The sequence below is a fragment of the Lonchura striata genome, chromosome W, assembly GCF_050655825.1.
Source record: "Lonchura striata isolate lonStrDom1 chromosome W, ASM5065582v1, whole genome shotgun sequence".
NCBI classification, from domain to species: domain Eukaryota; kingdom Metazoa; phylum Chordata; class Aves; order Passeriformes; family Estrildidae; genus Lonchura; species Lonchura striata.
This window is the reverse complement of record NC_140743.1, coordinates 1246256-1270661: the sequence shown is the minus strand read 5'-3', so window position 1 is coordinate 1270661 and position 24406 is coordinate 1246256. Positions and strand designations below refer to the sequence as shown.

Below are 24406 nucleotides of genomic sequence, written 5' to 3'. Positions count from 1 at the left end.
GGGGGAATGGCTTCCCACTGTCAGAGGGCAGGGTTAGATGGGATACTGAGAAGAATTTTTTTCTTGTGAGAATGGTGAGGCACTGGCACAGGTTGCCCAGAGAAGCTGTGGCTACCCCTGGAAGTGTTCAAGGCCAGGTTGGACAGGGCTTGGAGCAACCTGGTCTAGTGAAAGGTGTCCCTGCTTGTCCACTACATGGGTGTTGAATGAGATGAGCTTTAAAGTCCCTTCCAACCCAAACCATTCTATGATTCTATGAATAATTACAGGTATTAGTCTGACTTTATTCCCAATGAACATGAATGAAACTATTGGATAGCATCCAAAGGAGGGTAATCAAGATGGTGAAGGGTTTAGAGGGGAAGCTGTACAAGGAGTGGCTGAGGACATTTGGTCTCTTCAGCCTGGAGAAAAGGAGACTGAGGTCAGACCTCATTGTGGTCTACAACTTCCTTGTGAGGGGCAGTGGAGGGGAAGACACTGATCTCTGGTGACCAGTGACAGGACCTGAGGGAATGGCTGAAGCTGTGTCAGGGAGGTTTAGGTTGGATATCAGGAAAAGGTTCTTCACACAGAGGGTGGTCAGGCACTGAACAGGCTCCCCAGGGAAGTGGTCACAGCCCTAAGGCTGCCAGAGCTCAAGGAGTGTTTGGACAATGCTCTCAGGCACAGGGTGGGATTGTTGGGGTGTCCTGTGCAGGACCAGGAGTCGGACTCAACGATCCTTGTGAGTCCCTTCCAGCTCAGCATATTCTATGGATCTATGAATATCTAAACTTATTAGATGCTATAGAATGGCATTTTTTAATGTGGAAAAAGTCATGGAGTATTAGAAGAGGACATTAATGAGAAACTGTATACATATGACCTTTACTAAGTTCCATATCAATGATCTTCTGACCTAAATTTTATTTTCCATGCATTATGTAATAGTGATACATGTAAGAATATCCTTACATGCTGCATGCATGTGTCAACAATCAGAAAACACTCCTGCAATAGTTTGAGCTGAAATAAACACGTTTCATTGTAATAAGAAATAAATTAATATAATAGTTAAGAACAAGTATCCCTTACCAATAGCCTTCCTAATAAGCTAAGTAGCAACTCTGCAGCTGGCCATTCTGGTTTATTGACTGTGGAAAGAAGATCTTGAATAAAGTTCTCAAACAGTGGTCTGTAATCTTCTTCCCCTTGTTTACTGCCACACCTGTTTAAATCAAAATGCATGTTTTCAAGTGAATTTAAAAGCCATTTAAGCTTTTCTTGTGATGCAAAGAGAACCAATTCTATTTTTAACCAGAAAATCAGTTTTGTGCAATTCTAAAAAAAAAAAAAAATCCAAAATATTAGCAGAATTTTTTTTTTCCATTTACAGACAAATAGTTCAAATATTGATCATTCCAAGTTGCACTGCAAGTAAAACAGTTAATCCAGGGTAGTAGAATTTTGTTCCTAAGTTTTTTTATTTATTGTTTTGAGGTAAAGTCTGCATTAATTTGGATAAACAAAGTAGGTAAAATACCAAAGCTCAAGTGAGAGTGGGGTATTTAGAAGGTGTTGTGTCCTTAAACCTGGTCTGACTTAACTCACAGTGATAAGGCATCTCAGTATTATGTTCCAGAAAGGTTAAAATCAGAATGTTAAAAAATCAAAAGATAACATATGTAATAGTGTTTCATCTATATGTGGCATCCCTAACTTTAATTATACTAGAAATATGCAGAGAAATGGCTAGATATCTCATAAACAGCGTTTTGGCTCAACAACAGAAATCAACACGATAAAAACCTCAGGACTTCTTACAAATCCTTTGGCTATTCAGGTTTGGGTTTTTTTTCCCTGATGAACTATTGACATTTCTAACTTTATTTAAAGGAAAGTAATTTTAGGGTTTTTATATTTTGGTCATTTTGATGACTGAAATAATCTGGTTTCATAACTTAAATATTTACTCAGCCTTCTCTTCCATGTTTCAAATGAATAAAAGATCCATGATAAAAGGATCCTATATAAATTATCAGACAAATTCTTAAATGTGTTCTTAAACTCTGCAGACTGTCTGTTCCACAAAATTTTTTTTCCAGACAGGTAGATCTCTCAGAGATCTATAAAATATATTGTTATAAGTAACTATTAGTAGTTGTTTAGGATTGCACAGTGGTTTGGTTTGTCTTAAGGTGTGACGTTTTATATGGAGCTGGTTTCATCAATACACTAAAGAATGCAACAGTACTTACTTCTTAAGGAAAATAGAAAGGAAGTTTTGTGCTGTTCTCATGGCTGTTTCATATGAGTTAGTCATAAGCACATCTTGATCCACCTAAAAATAACAAGATGTATTTTTCTAATATTTTAGCATGCACAGAAATATAATTTTCAGACTAGCATTTCTCATTCATCAAATAAATAGAGTTGATATAAAATTAAAAAGCTTGATTACTAAAGCACCATCATAAAATATTCTGCCTACAAAGTCATTCCTGTAGCAAAAAAAAAAAAAAAAAAGGCTCTTTAAAAAAACAAACTTACTTTTTTGTTTGATTCCTCCTCTGAATTGGAATCTTTTTCTGTTGATGGCAAATGCACCACACACTGAATAAGCTGCAGAACTAGTGCTGTTACCATCTGAATATACATAGGCTCTCCATCAGTGTCACTGCTGTTTAATCTGTTAATAAGACAGCATTAGCACTAAAACTAAACAAACAAACAAAAAAAAAAAAACAGAAATGTTTTGTCCTAAATAACATCTTTCTAAAATAATAATCAAAGCTAGGAATCTTTGTTATACACATTTATCTTGTCATTTGCTTCTCTCTTATGCAGTGAAAGATTTGGTCTAACTAAAATGGTAAGCATCAGTCCAAAGAGATGAACTGAAACAGCTCACAGATGGGACATCAGAGTGTCTGTGAAGTTCAGCAGCAGAAAAATCTTCAGAAATATTTAATAAATCAAACACATCTATGCAAAAGCACTTACCAATAGGCTTATTCTATATAATGCCATATCCATTTCCAAGAGAACATTAAAAAATAGACCAAGTTTGTAATAATAATTTATTACTTATATATTATTTAATGTATCTTAAATGTGCAGGAATTTTAAATGAGAAATTAGTGACCATGACTTGGACTGACTTCTACAAGAGATACCTATGGTAATCTAGGTAGTGCAACAGACAATAAACTTCAGCATGCAAGACTCTCTTTTAAGTTGGTATGACCAGCATGAATACATTCTACCTCACATTTCTCCCTTTCTAAGTGATTTAACCTGATAAATAATGTGGTGTTTACTACCCATATGTACATCAACACCACTTAATGCTGCCTTTAACAATATGAAAAGGTGATAATCTCTGACATCATTCTCCCTAAATTATCAAAACAATAACTAAACACAAAACAGATTGCTATTATTATCTTTATGAACTTATCTCTAACTACTTGTACAGAGAGAATATTTTCCTATAAAATTTTAGGTAAGCTGCACCCTTCATGACTATAGCCACAGACAGGGAATGTCCTTCAACAAGTTAGAGCTAGGACTCCAGAGATGCGCAGTGCAGTCACTGCCCTGAGACAGCAACTTCCTTATAGTAAAGGTCCCAATTCAAAGAGGGTATCTACCATTTATGCTCCTATGCCTAACACCTTCCTATTTACTAGATCTATCTGATGTCTATAAACAAAACAATAAGAAATACTAGGAATAAGCACTCATGTTAACATTAGAATTGCTGAATTCAACTTCAAAGTTTCCATGAATTGATTTTCCTGGATATTTCCTGTTCATCCACCTTGGGTCAGACAACCTATGTCATTGACAACTTGTCTGTCTCCAGGGAAAAGATGTATGGAAGCAAGGAACAAAATCAATAGTAAAACTAAATAAATAGTAAATCAATAGTAAAACAAATAATCAATAGTAAAACCAATAATTTGCAGTGTCCAACCTCAATTTTAACTAAAATCCATCCCAGGTCAGGTTCTTTCTCTAATTTAACCTGAAACTACACTATTATTCAGAAGATGCACTGAAATCCAGCTGAAGCACTTAAAAGACAGTTAAAGCGAACTGAGTAGTTTCTAAATGACTCATTCAAAGGAGTATTAGATTGATTTCATGGAAAGAGTGCTCTGAGCATGTCCTCAAAGAAATTCAGCCAGAATTTTCCTATTAAGCTTTAGCAATGACATTGTATAAAATCCATATAAACAGAACCAAAGAATTTTCCAAGAAAAATCGTTCGAATTCATAACAACATTACAGTCCTTTACATACTTAGATAAGGTATTGCAATTAGTTTGTGTTGGGGTTTAGGATTCTTTTGTTTCTTTCTAGAAAAGAACTTTTCCCCATATGTGTTGCTAGGAGCCAATAACGACTGTGTACTTAAGTGAGACAAAAGAAGTGGCCACAGATCAGGGTAGGGGTGGAACTGGCTACTCTTTACATGGAGGTTTCTCTGAGAAGGGTAGAAATACCGCGAGAATCGGGCTGGGGAAAAGGGGTTGGGTTTGGATGCAGCCCCTAGCTCTCTCGTGCTCTCGGCATTCGGGGGGAGGGGGGAGGGGGGGGAAGAGAGGCTGCTGTTGCTGTGGGAACCACTGCGGGGTTCCGTCTCCTGCTGCCTTTCTTCTACTGTGAGTGGAGCTCTGCTCGGAAGAGTGGCCGTTGCACTGGGACCTCATTAACACTACTTCACCAAACAAAGGACCCCTCACCATCTGTTCAGGTGTCTCAGGGGAAAACCTGGGATCCCCCGAGCCCCTTTCCCCCCCAAAGGAGCCTGCTGTGCTCAGGAGCAGGGCTGTTGCTGCCCAGCCCCCTGCCGTATCTTTACCACTGCTCCAGGTTTTTGCTATACTGTAGCCCCCGCATCCCCTGCCTGCCAAGACGTCCCGCGTTCCCAGCTATAGCTGCGGAGTTTCTGATACATGTCATCTACCACCCCGGGATTTTGCTTGTTCCTGCCGTGCCAACTTGCTACTTCCGAGAGTCCTGCTGGGGCACTGGGATTGACTGCTCCTGGGGGTTTGTAAAGCAAGCTCCTCTCCCATCCCTTCCCATCTTGGTCAAGCCGCCATTACCCGTGTGGTCTCCAAGCTCGCATCACAGCGCCCCCTGCAGCCGCGGGGAAATCATCACATCTGCCCTGCCCACCGGGAGCCACCAGCGCCCCTGCCGGCTGTGACCATAACTACACCAAAGGGGAAATTGAAGAGCAGGGAAGAGACAGTTTATTGGGTTTTCTGTTCTTGTTTGTTGTTGTTACCATTGTTGTTGTTTGTTTGACTTGTTATACATATACATACTAGTAAAGAACTGTAATTCCTTTTCCCATATCTTTGCCTGAAAGCCTCTTAATTTCAAAGTTATAATAATTTGGAGAGAAGGGAGTAATATTTTCCATTCCAAGGGAGGTTTCCACCCTCCATGGCAGACACCTGTCTTTCAAACCAAGACATTTTAGAAGCAGGCATAAATATGATGGCATAAGAAAGTTATGATTACAAAATACATTTGTCAGACAATTCTGCTCTCACTGTAGAGGTTTTGAAATATCAACCTCTAACAAAACATAGCTCATGGAGTCATAGATTTTTAAAGAACAAGTTAATACTGAAGCCTAAAATCCTACATCTAAAAAACTGCAAATGTCGCTGTCTACAAATTATCAATCTATGTCAGAATTTACCTGAAATTTCTCAAACTCCTCTTGCTGGTTGGTAGTCTTGCGAGTGAAGTGAAAATTTCTTCTAGTATTAGCTGTCTATGTTTTTCATACCTGGAGAACACCTATTTAACAGTAACAGAATTGTTAAAAAACTATTTGTTGTTACATAAAATATCACTTGTTAAATAAATTTTAAATATATATATATATATAAATACTGTTTACGTGACATTTAAATAAATTATATTTAATGCATACCTTGCTTTAAATGCATTGCTTTGTTTTTTCAAAGCAAGCATTTCTTTATAAAATACATAAAACCCTTTTCAAATATAGATTTTTTAACCTTCAAATAGCATGTGTAATAGCTGTTAAAAATATAATGTGTTTTAAATTTTGCCGCCAATAGTACAATACACTGAAAGTCAAACAGTGTAAGGCTACACTATCAGACTCCAGTATAGAGCAAAAGTCTGTGGTAACATACATTAAATGTGAACACATGTATAGTTTTAGAGCACATTTGAAAAAACTAAGCTTTGATGCTTGCCTGACATGAAATATTAATTCAATTTATTGGGTCAGGATTGTAGAGTTTGCCTCTCCTTTTGTTCAGGCAGAATTACTTTTATAAATACTGGAGTACATAATCCTTACAAAGATGAAAAACTTTCACTTGAACAAACACATCTGTGTTGCACTGTTTTCCTGAAAAAATATTTTATTTGCCCCATGAATTTTTCACATAGCCATCTCTTCTGAGGAAAAGGACTTGTTCTATTATATATTTTATAGAACTATCTTACTAATTCTATGGCTTATACCATTGCATAAACTAATCTTAACAAAGGAGGTAAGCAAAAACACACTGTTAAGATTTCTTAAGACAAGAAAGAACAGGTAAGAGGAAGGGGTTTGTGTTTACACTTTAAACAGCATAACCAAAATTAAGTAAATTCCTTGGCTTATGTAGGCTATTTCTTCCTATAGAGTACTCTGCAAATGGAAGAATCTCAAGTAACTTTAATATTGTTCCTAGATTTTGATACCAAACTGTAAAAACATGTAAGAATAAAATTAGTTCTAAGCTCCAATTCTCTACCAACAAAAATATAGCCTATGTAAATGCCCTAATAACTCTCAGAAGAACATGAAACTACTTCAAATTAAAAATTACTTACTGCAGTCACTAATTTGATGGCACATAGTTGTAGTTCACTGACATTTTCTACAAAGAAAGGTGTTATTCCCATAGATGATATCTATCAACAGAAACAAGTTATTGTAAGTATATTTGACTATTAAACTGATATTTATGCATTTTCACAAGTAGATTATTCATTCATCAGGTAAGGTATTCAACAACATGTATTCATTCATATGGTTTACAAATAATGTTTATAAAGGATATTTTAATAGAATCAGATTCAACTTTTCCTAAGTGTACAATAAAAGCTATTTAAGATGTGAACATTGCTACAGAACAAACTAGTCACTGCTGTTAATAATTCAAAAGTTTGTACTGGTTTCATATTTCATGTCATTGAGACAATTACACTTTACAATCGCTCTGGAAAAAGAAAAAAATTCTCAGACAAATTTTTCTGATAAAACTTACTTGAAGAATAGTTGTATCAGTGAGAAGCTGTATCTCTAGCAACTCTGACAAACTGCTGACAATGTCACAAACTTTGTTATATAACATCACTATAACTCTTTGCTTGTGGGTGGAACACTTGGCACGTTTTGCTTTTGAACTTAAAACACCACCTAGAAAATAAAATATATCTTTAATTTTTTCAGTATTTCACATCAGTTATTAGAAAGATAATCATCTTCCTCAAAAAATGTCTCCAAAACAAGTCCATGACTACAGCTTTGTAAATGAAATTTTTTACAAAAGAAAAACTATTTAGTAAAATCATCTGGAAAGCAATAATTTCATATTTTCATAATTGCTTTGAATTCTGGATCCAAGATTCTTAAAACCGTTCTTGAATACCTGCACCTCAAGATATGCATATGACAACAAAATGCAAAACATTTAGCATACTAACCACCATGAGGATCCACTCTATACACAGGATCATACTGAGGATAGAGAGTGTTCTGCAAATGAAATTTTGTGTATTGAATAACTCTTTCTATTACATCTTCAATATATACAGCTTTTGGCATATTTGGTGATGTCATAATATTGATAGCAGTAAGACAAGCATCAGCAGATTTTGTCACTCTCTCCATAATAAGATCTCTCCATAATCTCTCCTCATCTTCAGTGTCATTGTTCTGTAACAGGTGATAGAAAACAAGACTGTAAACAAGTTAAATTTTTTTTCTTTACCAAATAAAATACAACATTGTTTTAATACACTTACATACACACATACAAAATGCAGTATTACCTTTATGATACAAAAATAGTTTGGTCTAGAAATCAACAAATGTTTGTTTTACTATCAAAAGGTTTGTAACCCTGCTGGGGGTTAGATTTCTTTCCTTTTGTTCCTTTTTACTTATAGAATTTTTTTCCATAAGTTGCTAGGAAACACTAACAACTGGGTACTTCAGAAAACAAAAGAAGTGATCAAGCTCAGGGGAGGAGGGCATCTGGTTGCACTTCTCTTATCTGTGAGTTTCTCTCTGAGGGGCAGAGATACCTCGAGAATTGGGCAGGTAAAAGAAGGAGCTGGGACAGCTGCTAGTGCTTTTTCTCTTGGCTTCGGAGGCGCTGCTTGGGGAAGGGAATTCGCTGCTGCTGCCGGAGCCCAGACCAGAGCTGCTTCTTTTGCCATGGGGTGAGCCTCTGTTTGTGAGAGCAGCCACTGAACTGGAACCATATCAACACCTACTTCACTAAAAGAGGGACCTATCACCCATCTGCTCGGGTGCCCGGGATTCTGAGCTCGGCTCTCCCTGCCCTGCTGAGAGCCAGGCTGCCGCTGCCCTGCCCCCACTGTTTCTTCGGCACTACTCCGAGCTTTTCACTGCACTGTAACACTGCACCCCCTGCCTGCCGAGACATCCTACCGGCCCAGCTTGGTGCTTCTAAGAGTCCTGCTGGGGCACTGGGATCGACTGCCCCAGGGGTTTGAGAAGTGAAGCCTCTCCTCCATCCCTTCCTGTCTCGGCCGAGCCGCCATTACTGCCTGCTCCCCAAGCTCGCGCCACAGCGCCCCCTGCAGCCGCATGGAAATCATCACACCTGCCCTGCCCACCGGGAGCCACCAGCACCCCTGCCGGCTGTGACCATCACTACACCAATGGGGAAAGTGCCTGTGGCTGAGAAGGCTGTTACTGGGTTTGTGGTTCTGTTTGTTGTTAATGCTGTTGTTGCTGTTTGTTTGCTTTATTATACATACTAGTAAAGAACTGTTATTACCATATCTTTGCCCAAGAGCCCCTTAATTATAATTAATTCGGAGGGAGGGGGTTTACATTTTCCATTCCAAGGGAGGCTCCTGCCTTCCTTAGCAGACACCTGTCTTTCAAACCAAGATAACCCCAAGTTACAGGTCATCAATATCTCACTGTGTTCTTCTGGTAAATCACAAAGAAGCTTTCTGTGTATCATTGGGAAGCACTATGAAGGAAGACTGTCACATTCTCTATTTAAGAATGATGTACCTTAATCAAAATCTAAACTCATTCATCTAGTGTTTTCTTCAGTGGTCTATACATACCAGTTGCTGCTTTGATCAGTCTAATTTTTGCCACTAGAGAGAATCCTTACACAAAAAGACTGTTAAGTCACACAAAACTCATGAGAATACAACTTTCTCTAGAGACCAACTCATCTATATCAATGGGTTTAAAACATGTCTTATCAAATATGACCATATAACGACTCAATGATCCTCAGGGGTCTTTTCCAACTCAGCAGATTCTGTGATTTAGATTTAGCACAGGGTATGGAATCTCTATTTCTGTGTTTGCACAAGTCATAAAACATACATAAGGTTAATTATGACCACACAGCACTACTGAAATATTGTAATAATGTTATTAATAGCAAAACCAGGTGAAAATTTTAATAAATTCTCTGATACAGAGAAAAATAATCTTTCTTGCCTGTATAAAAGCACAGGCTGTTATATTTATTCCACTGTGGAAGGAATGTTTTATGGACACATAGAAAAGTAGAAAAAAAATGCCCAGTAGTGCAAGTTACACCAGTTACCATGAATATTTCAGGATGAAACTATAATATTTGAAATTAGGTCTAAAGATAACCTAATTGCTCTGAATACGTTTACTATAGTAAAACATATTTAAATAATATAAACAATATAATTTTACTTCAAATCTTGAAATTTGGCAATCTTTTAAGCACATACATATTAAATCAGGAATTCCTTTCACACATATGCAGTATTTGAAATTATCACTATATGGGACTCAAGTGAAGAAAACCCTATTCTACACAATGGTGTGAAATTATGTAATTTGAAAACTCACGTGGTTAAATAATGTGGAAAGCTTTGATCCATCTTGAATATTCTTCTCCAAAATATTCAAGACTTTTACTGTTTTATCTGTTGAGAGCTAAAACAAGAAACAAAACACATCAACTGTAGGAACATCAAGGCTTCCAAATTGTGGAAAAAAAGTCCAATCTAAGTATTGGATCTTGATTTGTCAGGTTTCTGACACAGCATGATTTGAATGCTGATAATAGAATTAAACTACTGAAAATATGTTCTAAGACTGCAATCAAACTTCATTTTCAACCAAAAAAATACATAGAAATGTATTTTAAATTGAATGACTGTAATTAATGTTGTATAGTTATATGCTTTTGCATTTGCTTCTAGAAACAGAAATTTACCAAATCCGAGTATCAATCCCAAATTCTATCTGACTATATAGATCTTTATTAAGACAAAATAAAGTTCTATGGACAAGCAGAAATAAAATTCACTGATACTTGAGTTCTAATAAAAAGAAAACATATTCTCAATAACGGTTAATTTTAAAAATTAGCATGTTGAAAAAAGTAACTCAAATTCACTTGCTGATGTTCTACAGAATTGCGATTAAATAATCTGTAGAATATGCTAAACTCCAGGAGAATCAGTTTCATTCATCCAGATAGTATTGGTGCTCACCTTTAGAAGCAACAAAATTCTGATTTTATGCATACATGTAAATATGTATGTGAATAAAACAGGTAACAGAGGTTAAGGGTGAGAACTATCAGGAAACACAAACACTCAGGCTAATATGCTACAAAGGAAGGTAGAGAGAACAAAGAAAGAGCCATGAAGAACATCTAAATCTCAGACTAAAGAAAACCCTTCAGTGTGACTTGTATAAGTGGCTTCACACACACTTCATAAACATAATAAATGGTCATGAGGAGGTAAAGTAAGAATTTAATACAAGACTGCCCAAAGCCAATAGTTCTAGGAAGATAAGGAAAGCAAGAATACTGTTTCTAAAGGTGTGATACCAACAGTTTGTGCCAACAGAAAGTTCCCTTGAAAAGAAGGTGGGAAGAGTATGGCAAAGAAATCACAATATGCAGTCTACAAAAAATTAATCTTATTATCAGCTTAAGCATTAAATCTTTTAAGTTTGAAAGGACTCTTAGGAGAGAGGAAGGGAGTGGGCAACTCAGTGTGATGCTGGATGGACATCATATATTTACATTACACTAATGGCATATATCAGCAAGGGTGGATTTTTTGACTTTGCCAGCAGGTTCTGTTTTACTGGGTTGCTCAACTGTAGCTGTAAGGAGCAAATCATGTGCTTTTGTGAAAGTAGATGAATTATTAGATTTTACTGCTCAGGCATGTGTTACCTATTGGCATATAGTGCTCCAAGTCAGCCCTAACACAGAAGACCATTTAAGTCTTGGCTTCAGAGACAGTAACAGTTAAGATGTGGGAACTTTTTAAGCACTTCAGCAGAAGCACAAATGTTCACAGTATTTGTCACAGATATACCTGAAGAGGATGGAATATTAGAGGGGCCACAAGTTTTTGTATGTTTAACAAAATTAAATGTTCAAAAAGAGTTAAATACTATGAAAATGTACCTTGTCCATAATGCCCATTGCCTTGATTTTTGCAGATTCACTCCCCAACTCACTAAGCTGATGCTTTCCCAGTAGCAGTTCTTGTGGAATCTCATCATCATCACCTTAAAAGAAATTAACTTAAAATTATCAATCACATTTTTAATAAGACTTCAAGGAAACCAGTATTTTACAGTCAATATGAAAAAGCCAATTGAAGAAAAAGAACTCATTTTCCAAATAGCTAGCATATCATAGTTCCATCTAATGAAGACTGATGATGACAACTTTTGGTGGTGTTAAAACGACTACTTGTTAAATATGACTGAAAGTCATAGATTTAAAATATTTTTAATCCAAGGTTGTAGACACTATAGCTGTAGTGATTTGCTTATTAAGTTGCTCCCTTTGTTCTAGTTCTAAAAAAAAATAACAAATTATCTATTTCAAAATAAAGTCATGTTGGTCAACCTGAACTACTTCATCAGACACATGCTAAATTGGCTTCATTTCTACTGAAATGGATAAGGAGCATATAGTGATTCAGTGACCCATCCCTAAGGGAATAAGCACTCAGCTGCTGAATTGAATAATCAATCTCTGTCGGGCCAAAGGCCACAACAGATGCAAAATTATGTGCCTCAGAAATTACCAATGTATTTGGTGTATATGTCCAGGTTTTGGTAGTGAGGGGACTACAGGGGTGGCTTCTGTGAGAAGCTGCTGGAAGCTTCCCCCATGTCTAACAGAGCCAATGCCAGCCAGCTCCAGGATGGACTTGCCACTGGCCAAGGCTGGGTCAATCAGAGATGGCAGTGATGCCGTGGGGATAATGTAGTTAAGAACAAAAAAAAGTTACTGCGCAGATGTAATTGGGGCGAGAGGAGAGTGGGGTGAGAATATGTGAGAGGAACAACTCTGCAGACACCAAGGTCAGTGCAGAAGGAGGGACAGGAAGTGCATCAGGTGCCGGAGCTGAGATTCCCCTGCAGCTCATGGTAGAAGACCATGGTGAGGCAGCTGTGCCCTTGCAGCCCAGGGAGGGCCACAGGGATGCAGAGATCCACCTGCAGCCTGTGTAGGAGCCCATGTTGGAGCAAGGGGATGCCTGAGATGAGGCTGTGACCCTGTGAGATGCCTGTGCTAAAGCAGGGTCCTGGCAGGGACCTGCGGACATAAGGGGAGAGGAGCCCACACTGGAGCAGGTTTCCTGGTAGGACTTGTGACTCTGTGAGGGACCCACACTGAAGCAGGCTGTGCCTGAAACCAACCCCATGTAAGAGTGATCCATGTTGCAGCAGTTTGTGGAGAACTGTAGCCCTTGGGAAGGACCCATGTTGGAGAAGTTCATGGAGAACTGTCTCCCATGGGAGGGACCCCATGCTAGAGCAGGGGAAGGACTCCAACTCCTCTCCCTGAGAAGTGTCAGGAACAATGGACAATGAACTGACCATAAACACCATTTCTGTTTCCCTGTGCCACTGGGAGGGAGGAGGCAGATCTGAGAAAGTGGGGGAAAGGTGTTTTTAAGGTCTTATTTTATTTCCCATTATTCTGCTCTGATTTTGTCAGCAATAAATTCAATTAATACCTCTAATTCAAGCCTCTTTTGCCTGTATGGTATTTGATGAGCGATCTCTCTTAGTCCTTATTTCAACCCATGAACCCTTTGTTGAATTTTCTCTCCCCTGTCCAGCTGTGGAGGGGAGTGAGAGAGAGGCTTTAGTGGGTGCCTGGCACCCAGCCATCTTACGTTAGTATTCTTTACAAAGATATGTTTGACAGAAGATACCCTAATGATGTCCCAAAGAGGTATCCTTTCCACTCCAAAGGACTATTATTTGTCTCATTGTGATTTATGTCCCTTTTGGATTCTGCAGGGAGGAAGGAGGATATTATTCCTGTAGTAGCAAATGAAATTGGAAAGGTAAAGGCCTCCACTAAAGGTAGAAGCCATATAAATGTGGTATACTGCAGTGTGTTTCACAGGCTATTAAATCACAAAGAAGGAAGTTTGAAAATATGGAGATGCAAACTCCTTTCTTGTGTTTTCAATTGGGGGAAGCATTTTGAAAATTTTTGCCATATTACCAAAAGCTGTAAAATCCATGTCTTCTAAATTTTCCAAAATATTCTCTATTGAAGCAGCAAATCTTTTGAAAGTAGAAGAATCCATCATTTCTGGTGAAAAAGAAATGTATATATAATTATTTTATATACAAAACAGAAAATACAAACTATAGAAAATAAATATTCTAAAATTACCTTCAGGTGTTAGTTTAGGTTCATAAGCTTTCCTCTTCTTTTGTTTTTCTTTTTTCTTAATTTTTCTAGCTACTAATTAAGAGAATAAAAGATTGATTACACTTTTTATGCTTATATTCAATACTGCATGTAAATATGTTTATTTTGAAATGTTTAACATATCCTTTAAAAATGAACTAGTATTATGGAAGAAATTTTTTAAAAAAACAATCAGTTACCCTCACTGAGGCTAGGAAGAGGAGAATAATCATCCATTTCAGAGTCATTGGGACTGCGATTACGATAACGACCACTACCAGAAGTCCTCCTTCCTTCATGACAATAGCCACTTCTCTTATGGTCACCAGAACTTCTTCTATCATGTTCTTCATACTCCCAAGCTTCATCTCTATCCTTTTTATATCTTTTACGAGAAGCTAGAAATAAAATGCATTTTCATTATAAAGACAAAAATTCTACTTTTAATAGCTAAAAATTATACATTTGCAAGTTAAACACTATCATCTAGTTCTGTAAAACAAGCAAACACTCTAAAACTATCATATAAAAATCTGTTGTGGCATTATTCTAACAATTTCTACAATTCTAACAATTTGAATTACATGATAAAAGTACCTAAAACTGGGAAAGATGAGCAAACATTTAAAAATAAAAATTTATAGGCATTTGTCATTTTATACAAAGGAAAGTAGAACAAAATAAGTTGCATCTTTTCATAAGAGAACACTAAGGTTGTCTAAGTTCTATTATCTGGTGTCCATGTTCCAATTCAGTGATTGTTTTGCCCATCTAACACAGTAAGTTCCAATGAGACTTGGTAACCTAGTTACTTAAAGATATTCTGTTTTGCCAAGACAGCTAAAATTCTGTCTTGATATATATTGCAGGCGATTCAGTGTAAAGGAGAAAGCTGGAGTCACAGTCCTGGACTAGGCAGCAAGTATATACCACAGAAGGTTATTAAAATTAGTTTTTAGTTAGGACCAAAAAGCCTCACACAACTGAATGTTGAAAGACTGGGATAAATGTTCTATACAAAACCAGAAACTTGATGGAAATAAAGTGTGTGTGTAGAGGAGAATGGAGATTTCTTTGTTTTCAAATATAGTCCTGAAGGGCAAAGAGTGCTAAGATGTAATAGAAAAACGATATGGAGAAAGGAGGTAATTTCATCCATGAAATCAGCCAACTCTCCATTCTCTAAGGTAACAGGAAAGCAAAGAGATATCTAATGCAGACTTTGCTATGAAGATCAAAATGGATCCAAAACATTACATTCTATACTAGAAGAGTTTATTATTCATGTGAACTTGCATATAACAGCCCTGACATCTCTGTGTCTCTACCAAAGCTTCCTGAAGTTTAGAGAGGTATGACTGTACAGCAGGTTGTTTCTGAGCAAAATGGCTCCAAGCATTCAAACAGAACTGGAACAGAATTGACAAGTTCTTTCCACAACCCCAGTTTATTGAGAAGAATAGGAAACATACCAGGATATAGTCAATAGTCAGCCCAGGCTCAGAACTAATGAAACCAATATTGAGTAAGAGGTGATACTAATGCTCTGCACTGCACCCTAGAGGGCTTCCACTTTTGAAAACTGCACAGAGGTGGTACAAGTGTTAAAGGTAGTAACTTAGTTCGTTTTTGAGGTGTTCTGCTTATGGATCAGACTTGCTTCTGGAGGCAGTATAGTCATGTTCACAAGGCCTGAGCTACTAACACTCAATTTTAAAACGGTTGAGAGTTAACTGCAACTGAAGAAACAAAGAGCTGTCTGGGATAACTGAAGTGAGCATATTGGAGAAGAAAAGTAGGGGGTTTATGGGAAAAGACTACACATTTCAACTGATTCTTTTCCTTCATGAGGCAGTATTTTGTGGAGGCAGATTAAATCTGTCTCTGCAGTTTACAAATCATCAGTATTAATTTATGCTCTGTAGGACAAATTCTGACCCCAGCTATATCTCCATGAGAAAAGTAACTTCCAATATTGCTTTCCAGCAGAAATTTAAACTGATCAGTTTATCAATGCTGTGCAACAAAATAGAACGTGTTACAGTTGTGCTGGCTCTGCAAGGCAAATAACATGAACATGGGAACAGCTATTCACAATCAATTATTGCTCTACAAAGTTTATTTTGAAGCAGATAAAAATGACTAAAATGTGAGTACTAATAATATTAAATAGTATTAATTTTTATACGTAAAGACTACTCAGAATATAAACATCCAATTTCCTTCTAAACTCTGCCAAACATTTATGCAATAATGCAGTTATCACTCATTGAATGAAATTTAATCAATTTTTTATTATCATAATTTAATTTAATGAAATGCCCTTTCTTCATGAGATACTTAAAGAAATTTATCTTCTATAACAATAACTATTCCATATTTTTAAAGTTCAAATTTGGACAACCAAAAGAATTCTGAAATACATATTTGTAACATTACAAATCTATTCAGTGTACTTGTCACAGATCTTTCATTCTCTTGATTATTTTGTCTTGTTTTACCTGAATTCAGTTTTACAGTATCCTTTGAGAAATATTATAATTTATTTTTAACCCAGATGTCCTCAATGAATTGTTTGGAAAGATGACCAGATCTCTTGAGTGGATGTAATGAACCTAGAATCCCTTAAAGCATATAATTACTGAGAAAGTTTTCCATAATTTACTTTGCTCCTCATAGAAGAATTTCAACAGCCACTGGGACTTATATGTATTACTTACATTCAAAAGCTTCTTCACTGTCATTGTCTTCATCAGAACTGATTTCAGCATATTTTGGTTTCTCATTAACGGTGCTACGTTTGCGCTTGTTCATTTTCACACGTTCACAAAGTGGCATGGTGGATTCAATTTCTGCCAGGAGATCAGGAGGCAATTCCTTTAACACTGACTCATCTATGCTACCTATTAGTGAAGAGTAAGAAGAACAAATGTGAACCTGAAGATAATAATAAAGGCTCAACACTACAGTCCTTTCTCAGGAACTGATTAAAGTATATCCACTAATAAATATTAGTGCAATGAGATATACTTGTATGTATTTGACAGCCCTTTCTAAAGTTGCATTTATTGTTCACACTGCAACTAGAAATTAATACAATACATTGCATACACATCTCCTTCAATAAAATATTTTGTTAGGTATATAAACAAATTCAAATTGGTGAATTTCATTTGTAAAAAGACATTCTTGCTCTATTTCCACAAAATTTAGTCTTATTTTGGTTCATTCTCTGAATTCAGCAGGTTTTCTAACAGTGTATGTAATTTAAGTATTCATTATGCCTAATTAACAGTTCTGTTTATTCTCATTCAAATTGTTTAGTGCACACAAGACAATAATCTTCCTATTTCCAGCAGTTAGAGACAATCTGTGGCAGAATCTGTGGGGTCCTATCCCTAAATACAGACAAAATCATTGATATTCCAATCTCTGCTTCAGATTTTTTTTCTTACCTCTTACTTGTCGTTTTATAATGCAACCCAAATTTTTGCTTGATTTTATTACAAAGCATAATTGAAATATTTTCACTTAATATAGAAAAACAGCAAGCTGAAACACATCAGGTTTCTTTCCACAGAAGTAAATACTTAGATATCAGCACATTTTGAAACTATGATTAGGCCCATTTGGTCACTAAAAAATAATTTACAGTCGAAATATTTTACAAGTGACACAAGGAAAACAAATTAATTCAAAAGTATTTATTGGGGGTTTGTTTAATGTCTTTATTTATCAGAGAACCTATTGCACAGATTTCATTATTGGACTAAACTGTTAACCTTTTTCCAACAACAGAACAAATGCCTTTGTCATAAGTGCCTCTCTCTCCTTCCCAAGAAATAGAGAGAAAAATCACCTGCCAATTGCTATACTCCCACACAAATTCTCCAATAAATCATCTTCTGGATGATAATACACTTTTTAAATTACATTAACCATATCACTAACATAACTTGCTAAAATTTATTTAAATGTTTAGACAAATATTCCATCTTCTAATCCAAGTTTAGTTTCTCCCCCACTTTAAACAACTTAAACTGGAATTAGAAGAGCCTGAATAAGAGAAAATAGTTTCCAGCAATAAAATGTTTTTAAAGTCTCATATATTACTGGTTTCACATATCTCTACAATGAAACTAATGATCAGAACATTATTTTTCTACAATTCTCAGGTATATTCATCAAGTCATCCAATTCAAGTGTATTTTAAAAAGGATTTAACTTAAAATATTGGGGGTTTCAAACTGAGGTAGGAAAAGTTATTTGAGGATAGCAAAAGTTGTTCCTGCTTCCCCCATGCTGTAGTCACTCATTTATTTGCTTTAAATTTCCATCCTTTTATAGTCACCACCTGACAAAGTTCTAAAATTCATAATATTTATTTTTAAAATGCTAGAAAACATGTCACAGTGTGGTTCAGCATGGTGCTTTGAAATGATTAGTCTTTGTGGACTGGGCACTAGATTGAAGGTCAGCAGAAATAAGACAGCATGGACAGATCAGTTCTTCTGTGCGCATCAGCAGCTGACTGGATGCCAGCCAGGTCTAATCTGGATGCTGCATAGCCATGTCTGAGCAGTGGTATCTCTACACTAATACTCATTGCATGCCTATGCAATGTCTGAAGAGTTAGCATACATTCAGCCTCAGACTACAGGAAAATTTGCACATACATGCTCAAGACAATTTCTACAGGTGAAATTGCTAGAGGGTCTCAGATTCTGGGTTATTTTAACATGGATTCTCCATGCACTGTTGGTAATTTCATTGAAATCAGGGGGACAATACACAAGAACATAAAGCCTATAGGAAATCTGGCCAAATATACTGCAAAAACCAGCTGCAAGGAAAGGAACAAAAGTTGTGTTATGATTCATACAGATGCTTAAATGCTAGGTGGGCTAGATGTACTTACACTAGCAGGAGTATTTTTCTACAAATATATCTTTAAGCGTCTCCTAGTCTACAATGAAAAGTAAATTTAAAACCAGAATAATTAGTAAGACAGATTGCTTGGAAAGGAAATAAGAAAAGGAAACGAATCACTAATGGATTGCATACCAATTTTGGCAAGAGTTCCATAACCAAATTCTAATTAAATTCAATTTAAAATTCAGTTTTAAAACTATGCCTGAATGTTTCATAATGTAATTTTAAGATTGTGAACATTTTGAGGAACTGTTAGAACAGAATTCATTCTTATTTTCTTTATACCGTGCACAAAGAACATATCAGTAAGACTAAAAAATTATATATTTTAAGTAAGAAAACCCAAAAAACCCACTCACCAAAACAAGAAGTAGAAAATCACAAGCTACTACTTTCATACCTACTAGGAATATCTATTCTTGTTTTCCTTATTGATTTTGTTCTGGAGGTAGAACACTACTCAGTCTTTAAAAATAAGTCAATTGCCACAATGCTAATTATACATAAATGAAAAATAAAAATGCAAGTACTGTAAATATGTGGAAAAATAACTTTATTTCCTTTTCAAAAGTTCTAAGTATTCTATGTTCTCCAATATAATTTAAACTAATGCTTAAACTGTACTCTCTCCTGTTACAGATATTTCAGATGACAGTATAAGCTTCTCCCTTTTTCCTTTATAAGGGAATATGAAAAGCTTTCTGGAATAAAGAAGGGATTCACAGAAAAGAGAACAATAAATTATTGCAAAGAGCTCCATAATCTATCTATAAAGTGCTTTTGTCACATTTGCTCCCTGTAATGAGTCTGCTGAATGCCCAGTTTCCTTAGCTGCTGAGGATTGTAAATAACCAAATCTAAAAAGTGTTTTACTCATGCAGTACACAGGAGTTGAGCATGAACAATTCTGATATACATGGGAAAGAACTCCCTATCCTTTCTGAAGAATTTCAGGGATACTATATACTGTGAAACTTTAGTCAAAATTTAAAAAATATTTTACTTTATTATTTATGTTATTTTGAGTCAGGAAAACTCAATCTCCACTAGAAACATCTTACTAAATTCCGTTTTTATAGCTTCATATTTTATAATGAATGTACATTTTGTACAGAGTAATAGAGAAATACTTAAGGTATCCAGTTCACCATAAAAATCCAGTCACATGGCAACAAACATTAGGTTATAAACCCCATACTAATGTCTTTTCAGTTTACAGGATATTTTTCAAAAACATTTAAAAGACAATAGAACACAAAACCATTTGAAGGCATCTACAAAAACATGTATGATCAACTTAGTTTTTCAGTTTGTTTAATAAGTTTGCGAAGAGCTGGTACCTACTTTCCTGTTCCTCTACTTTCTGAAAAAATAACTCAAATTTTTTCAATGTGCATGATTGGCATATATGGCATGCCTGAAATGGACTATAGGCATCAGTGTTCTTCAGACATCAGTATACTCTCAAAGTTGCTGCTACTATTAAAATAAACAAGCAAAACCCACAAAGAATGCCATCTCAACCAAATCTTTGTTCCACTGTAAGGAATCACAATGCTGATAAGCTCCACATTAGTGAAACTGAAGGATGAATCACAGAGCATCTGTAAGAACAGTTCATATTGACGAACCATGTACATCAACAACCACTTCTTCAGTGCATTTCTAAACCTATGCAATGCTATTCATGACTTACTAGTTGCTTGATGAAGGAAGAACATATGTTTGGTTTTATTTGATTGCTATTATAAAAAGATTTCTTAGAGAAGTTATTCTAGAATCTTCAGCTGTTAGTGAATATCCACTGACCATCAAGATGCTTGTTGCTCACCAAGCAATCCTTGACAAAATATAATACAGCTAAAAACCAGCCACAGAAACTCAGCTAAAAATGAGGTCTGCAAAACCTCTTCCCATATTCTATTTTAATCTGGGAAGCTTTTCAAAGGGTTTTTCCATGTACAGTGAAAAGAGTTCTATAAATGTCTAGTGGATATAGTATTTCCCTTCTTCATGTATGGCTTAAAAAAAGAATGGCAAGGCAAGGATCTAATTCAAAGTTCAGTATTGCTTTTTGTTCATAACTGGTTGGATGGTTTCAAATTTGTACAACAGTCTTTAGCTAATATTTATGCAAATCTAATCTTTAGAAAGATCCAAAATAACTTTGCCTTGAAGTCAAATAGATCTCCCCGATTAAGGCAGATGCACCCATCACCAGAATGCCTTCAAGAGAGGTTGAACATAAAAAAACCCCACCAAAAACCATAATATTATTTTGAACATTTATTAGATCCATTCAGTATGGAAAGCACAACTACATTTTGACATAACAATTAGTGTGTTCATATTAGTTTCACCTGGCTTGATATGGCAACTTCAAACAAGCAGCTATGGAAAAGGGGATGATGCTTGCTGATGCTTAGGTCAGCTTTCCAGGATCAGAGAGGCTGTTCCTTCCATAAAATCAAAACCAAATCTTCTCAGTAATGATTTATTTTGTTTTTCAAACTATGGAAAGCAGATGTATGGTTTACATTTTGCTGTAATTTCCTATTAACTGACAAGTCATCAAGATTCAAAAATATTTATCAACCTAAACTCTGATTTGCTACTTCCACAAGAGATGGTTAGTACAGTGGAAACAATCCATATCAATTTGCTTTTATGATTACTTTGAAATAACCATGACATCAAAATTTCCTGTTTGGACATACATCTATTGCAAGAAATGAACAAGTGTTTGAAGAAAAAATGCCCTTGAAGTTCATTTACAAACTAAGATTATGTTAATGAAATCTTTTGTATAAATTAGCTTCCCATAAATGCTCTTTTCTCTTTCTGTGCACTAATGCTTTGTAATAAGCAAAGCTGCAGTTAATGCAATTTCATATTTATAACCTATATATACCTTGTATTTTAAAGTGCATTTTTTTCCACATATCAAGACATTATAGAAAAGAACACACAAGAGTTTAAGAAGGAACAATGACACTTGTTTGGGGTGTAGATATGAATCTCAATTTTGCATTTCTCAGTGTTTAGAAATTTAAGTTTAGCCACTTCCCACATTCTGGAACTTCACCACTAAGGAATTGACACACATCTTCATTTTGACATTAAAAATAAAAACTTACATATTACAGCTCAGTTTTGCTCTCCCCTCACTCCTTTTTAGTCACAGAAGACATTAAATGCTTACTGGACTCTTCTTATTTTGCCAATGCCTAGTATATCCAGTCTTGCTGTTCTTCCCAGATGCCAAACTCACCTTACATGCCCTCTCTGAGCATTTGATAGAGGATGTTCCATTGGTTTTAGGTCTACCTCTTTTATGTATTACTAGGTTACTGTCTAACTCTTTCAAGTCATTTTGGCTCATCATTATAACTACACTGATAAAACGTTCCGTGTCAGATGTATATACAGGAAGGAAAGCAGTTTCTTTCTGGATTAGCTCAACAAACATTCAAACTCTGCTAAATCAAATAAAATATACTCTTACTCCATAACAAGAGTGCCACCTTCTTGTTGTTGGATAGCCATATCATTGTAACCACAACAGCACAGACTCACATCTTAATTCTATTACAACCACTTGTGCAGATAAGGTTCAATTTTAGATTAAGAACTAAAAGCAAAAAGAGGGGATAAAAGTACTTCCCTGCTTTATATAGATGTTTGGAAAATAAACACGCTTTAAAAATAGTTAAGTACTGTTACAGTATAGCACTCAGTGCAAAGGGCCACATGACTACCTGTGATTGATGAGTAGCTTACTGGTTAAAGCTGAAAATTTTCAGCTATCCCTTAGTGTGAAAATTTAATTGCATCCTGATGTAGGAATATGCCCCCTGTTGACGGAGTAAACAAGTTACCCTTTGTCCCCTTAAAAAGGAAAAAAGCCCAGAAGTTTCTCTCCTCAATTTTGTTAAAAGACACCTCATAGGACCTTGGGGACTTCACCTCAAACTTAAGGATAGCTAATTGGACAGGAGCCAAAAAGTCACACCTAAGCAATTCCCTAGAAAAGAAGAGAACAAAAGAAGTTAATTGTTTTTGTGAAATGTTTTAGCAGGAGCAAGAACCTCTTGCCCTGACTTGGCTTTTCTCTGTAAAGAGCTTTTTTATTTTGCCTTTTATTAAAACTTTTTGTTTCCAACACTATCACAGGAGCCATCCTGCTTCTTTTATGCCACCTGAGGTAGATGAGCTATCAAGGGTATAATGCTTATCTCTGAGAGCTTATAAGACCAGGCTTGAGAAGAGAAAAAGCATTATCCTTTCCATTGTGCTCTCCCTTAAAATGCTCCATTACATCTTTACATCTCAGTCCGTGGTGATCAGAGTCCCCTACTCACCAGCATCACACTACTCCAAATAATTCTGTGCCCTGGAGAGTTTTAAGAACAGAAGGGGAAACACAGGGAAAACACTATCCTTTTATCAAAATAGAATTTAAGGCATGAGGAAAGTACATCTGCTCATAAGACAGAAGTTACACTTTTATCTCAATACCATATCATCAGCTGAAACACACCATCAAGATGAATACTGATGAAAATAATCTGAGCAGTTTCTCTCTTTTTACTACTACTACTCTGAGTAGTTTTTTCATTTATTTTTCTCTTTCCCATTCTCTGCCTTAAGGTTTGTGGAAGGTGTGGAAAGTATGGCAGGAGCATCTCCTGGCAGGAAGGAGAGAAGTACTGTTTGGAAGTATGTCCTATATAATTTCATAGAACCTGCTTGAACACATCTTTCAAAATAATTTTTCCTCATCTACCCTAATACTGACACAAAAGGAAAGCTCTAAGCCTCGAGATAAGCAAAAGGAGAGGTTCAAGCTCTCTGGTTATATTCCAGTCATTAGCTCTGACTTTAAGAAATGGGACACAGTCAGGTTGGTGGGTCAGAGAAGAATCTGGACACAGAAACAGAATAATTCCATGATGTAGTAGATGTCATCATTACCCATGGCTAAGCAGCACAGATTCAAAAAGGATTTTCCAATTGCACAAAGTACTCTTAGAAGAAAGAAATTTTTGACAGAGGGAAGAGGTTTCCAAAGAGCACCCTGAAGGATCCAAAGATCAAGGAAGATACCCAATACATATTCTCCAAAGATGCCAAGAACCATGAGAACTTGCTTTACATTGATATTAATGATTTCCTCAAACTGATTTCTGCAGCAACTATAGCCATGAGTTACTTTATTCCTTATTGCTATTCCTTGATTTCTCATCTTTATAAAAATTGATAAAAGAAGGCTAGAGTAATTTTGCAAGATACTTCACAAAAAATATAGCAGTACTCGGCAAAAATGGAGCAAGATCAACAATTTAAATAAATGCAGTGCTGCACAAAGAACCTCACTTTTATGAATCTACTATTAATGCTTGCAATCTGGAATTTATGACTGATGCATTTTCCCAGCCATGTATTCTGATTAATTTAAAAACTGAGCCATGGGGCCTCACCTA

At 36.1% G+C, this 24406-nt stretch overlaps 1 protein-coding gene across 3 annotated transcripts in view; it reads right to left on the bottom strand.

Moving 5' to 3' along the window:
- LOC146762970 (nipped-B-like protein) overlaps positions 1-24406 on the bottom strand; it is a 162772-nt gene that overhangs the window by 34286 nt on the left and 104080 nt on the right. For all 3 annotated transcript variants that reach the window (XM_085571239.1, XM_085571240.1, XM_085571241.1), the window contains 13 exons: positions 16712-16894; positions 14192-14389; positions 13974-14045; positions 13800-13889; positions 11730-11833; positions 10145-10231; positions 7744-7975; positions 7305-7456; positions 6868-6948; positions 5708-5808; positions 2533-2671; positions 2241-2323; positions 1078-1210 (listed from right to left, as the gene is read on the bottom strand). In XM_085571239.1, the coding sequence (XP_085427365.1) occupies positions 1078-1210; positions 2241-2323; positions 2533-2671; positions 5708-5808; positions 6868-6948; positions 7305-7456; positions 7744-7975; positions 10145-10231; positions 11730-11833; positions 13800-13889; positions 13974-14045; positions 14192-14389; positions 16712-16894 (1655 nt within the window). The remainder of the gene's footprint in view (positions 1-1077; positions 1211-2240; positions 2324-2532; positions 2672-5707; positions 5809-6867; positions 6949-7304; positions 7457-7743; positions 7976-10144; positions 10232-11729; positions 11834-13799; positions 13890-13973; positions 14046-14191; positions 14390-16711; positions 16895-24406) is intronic.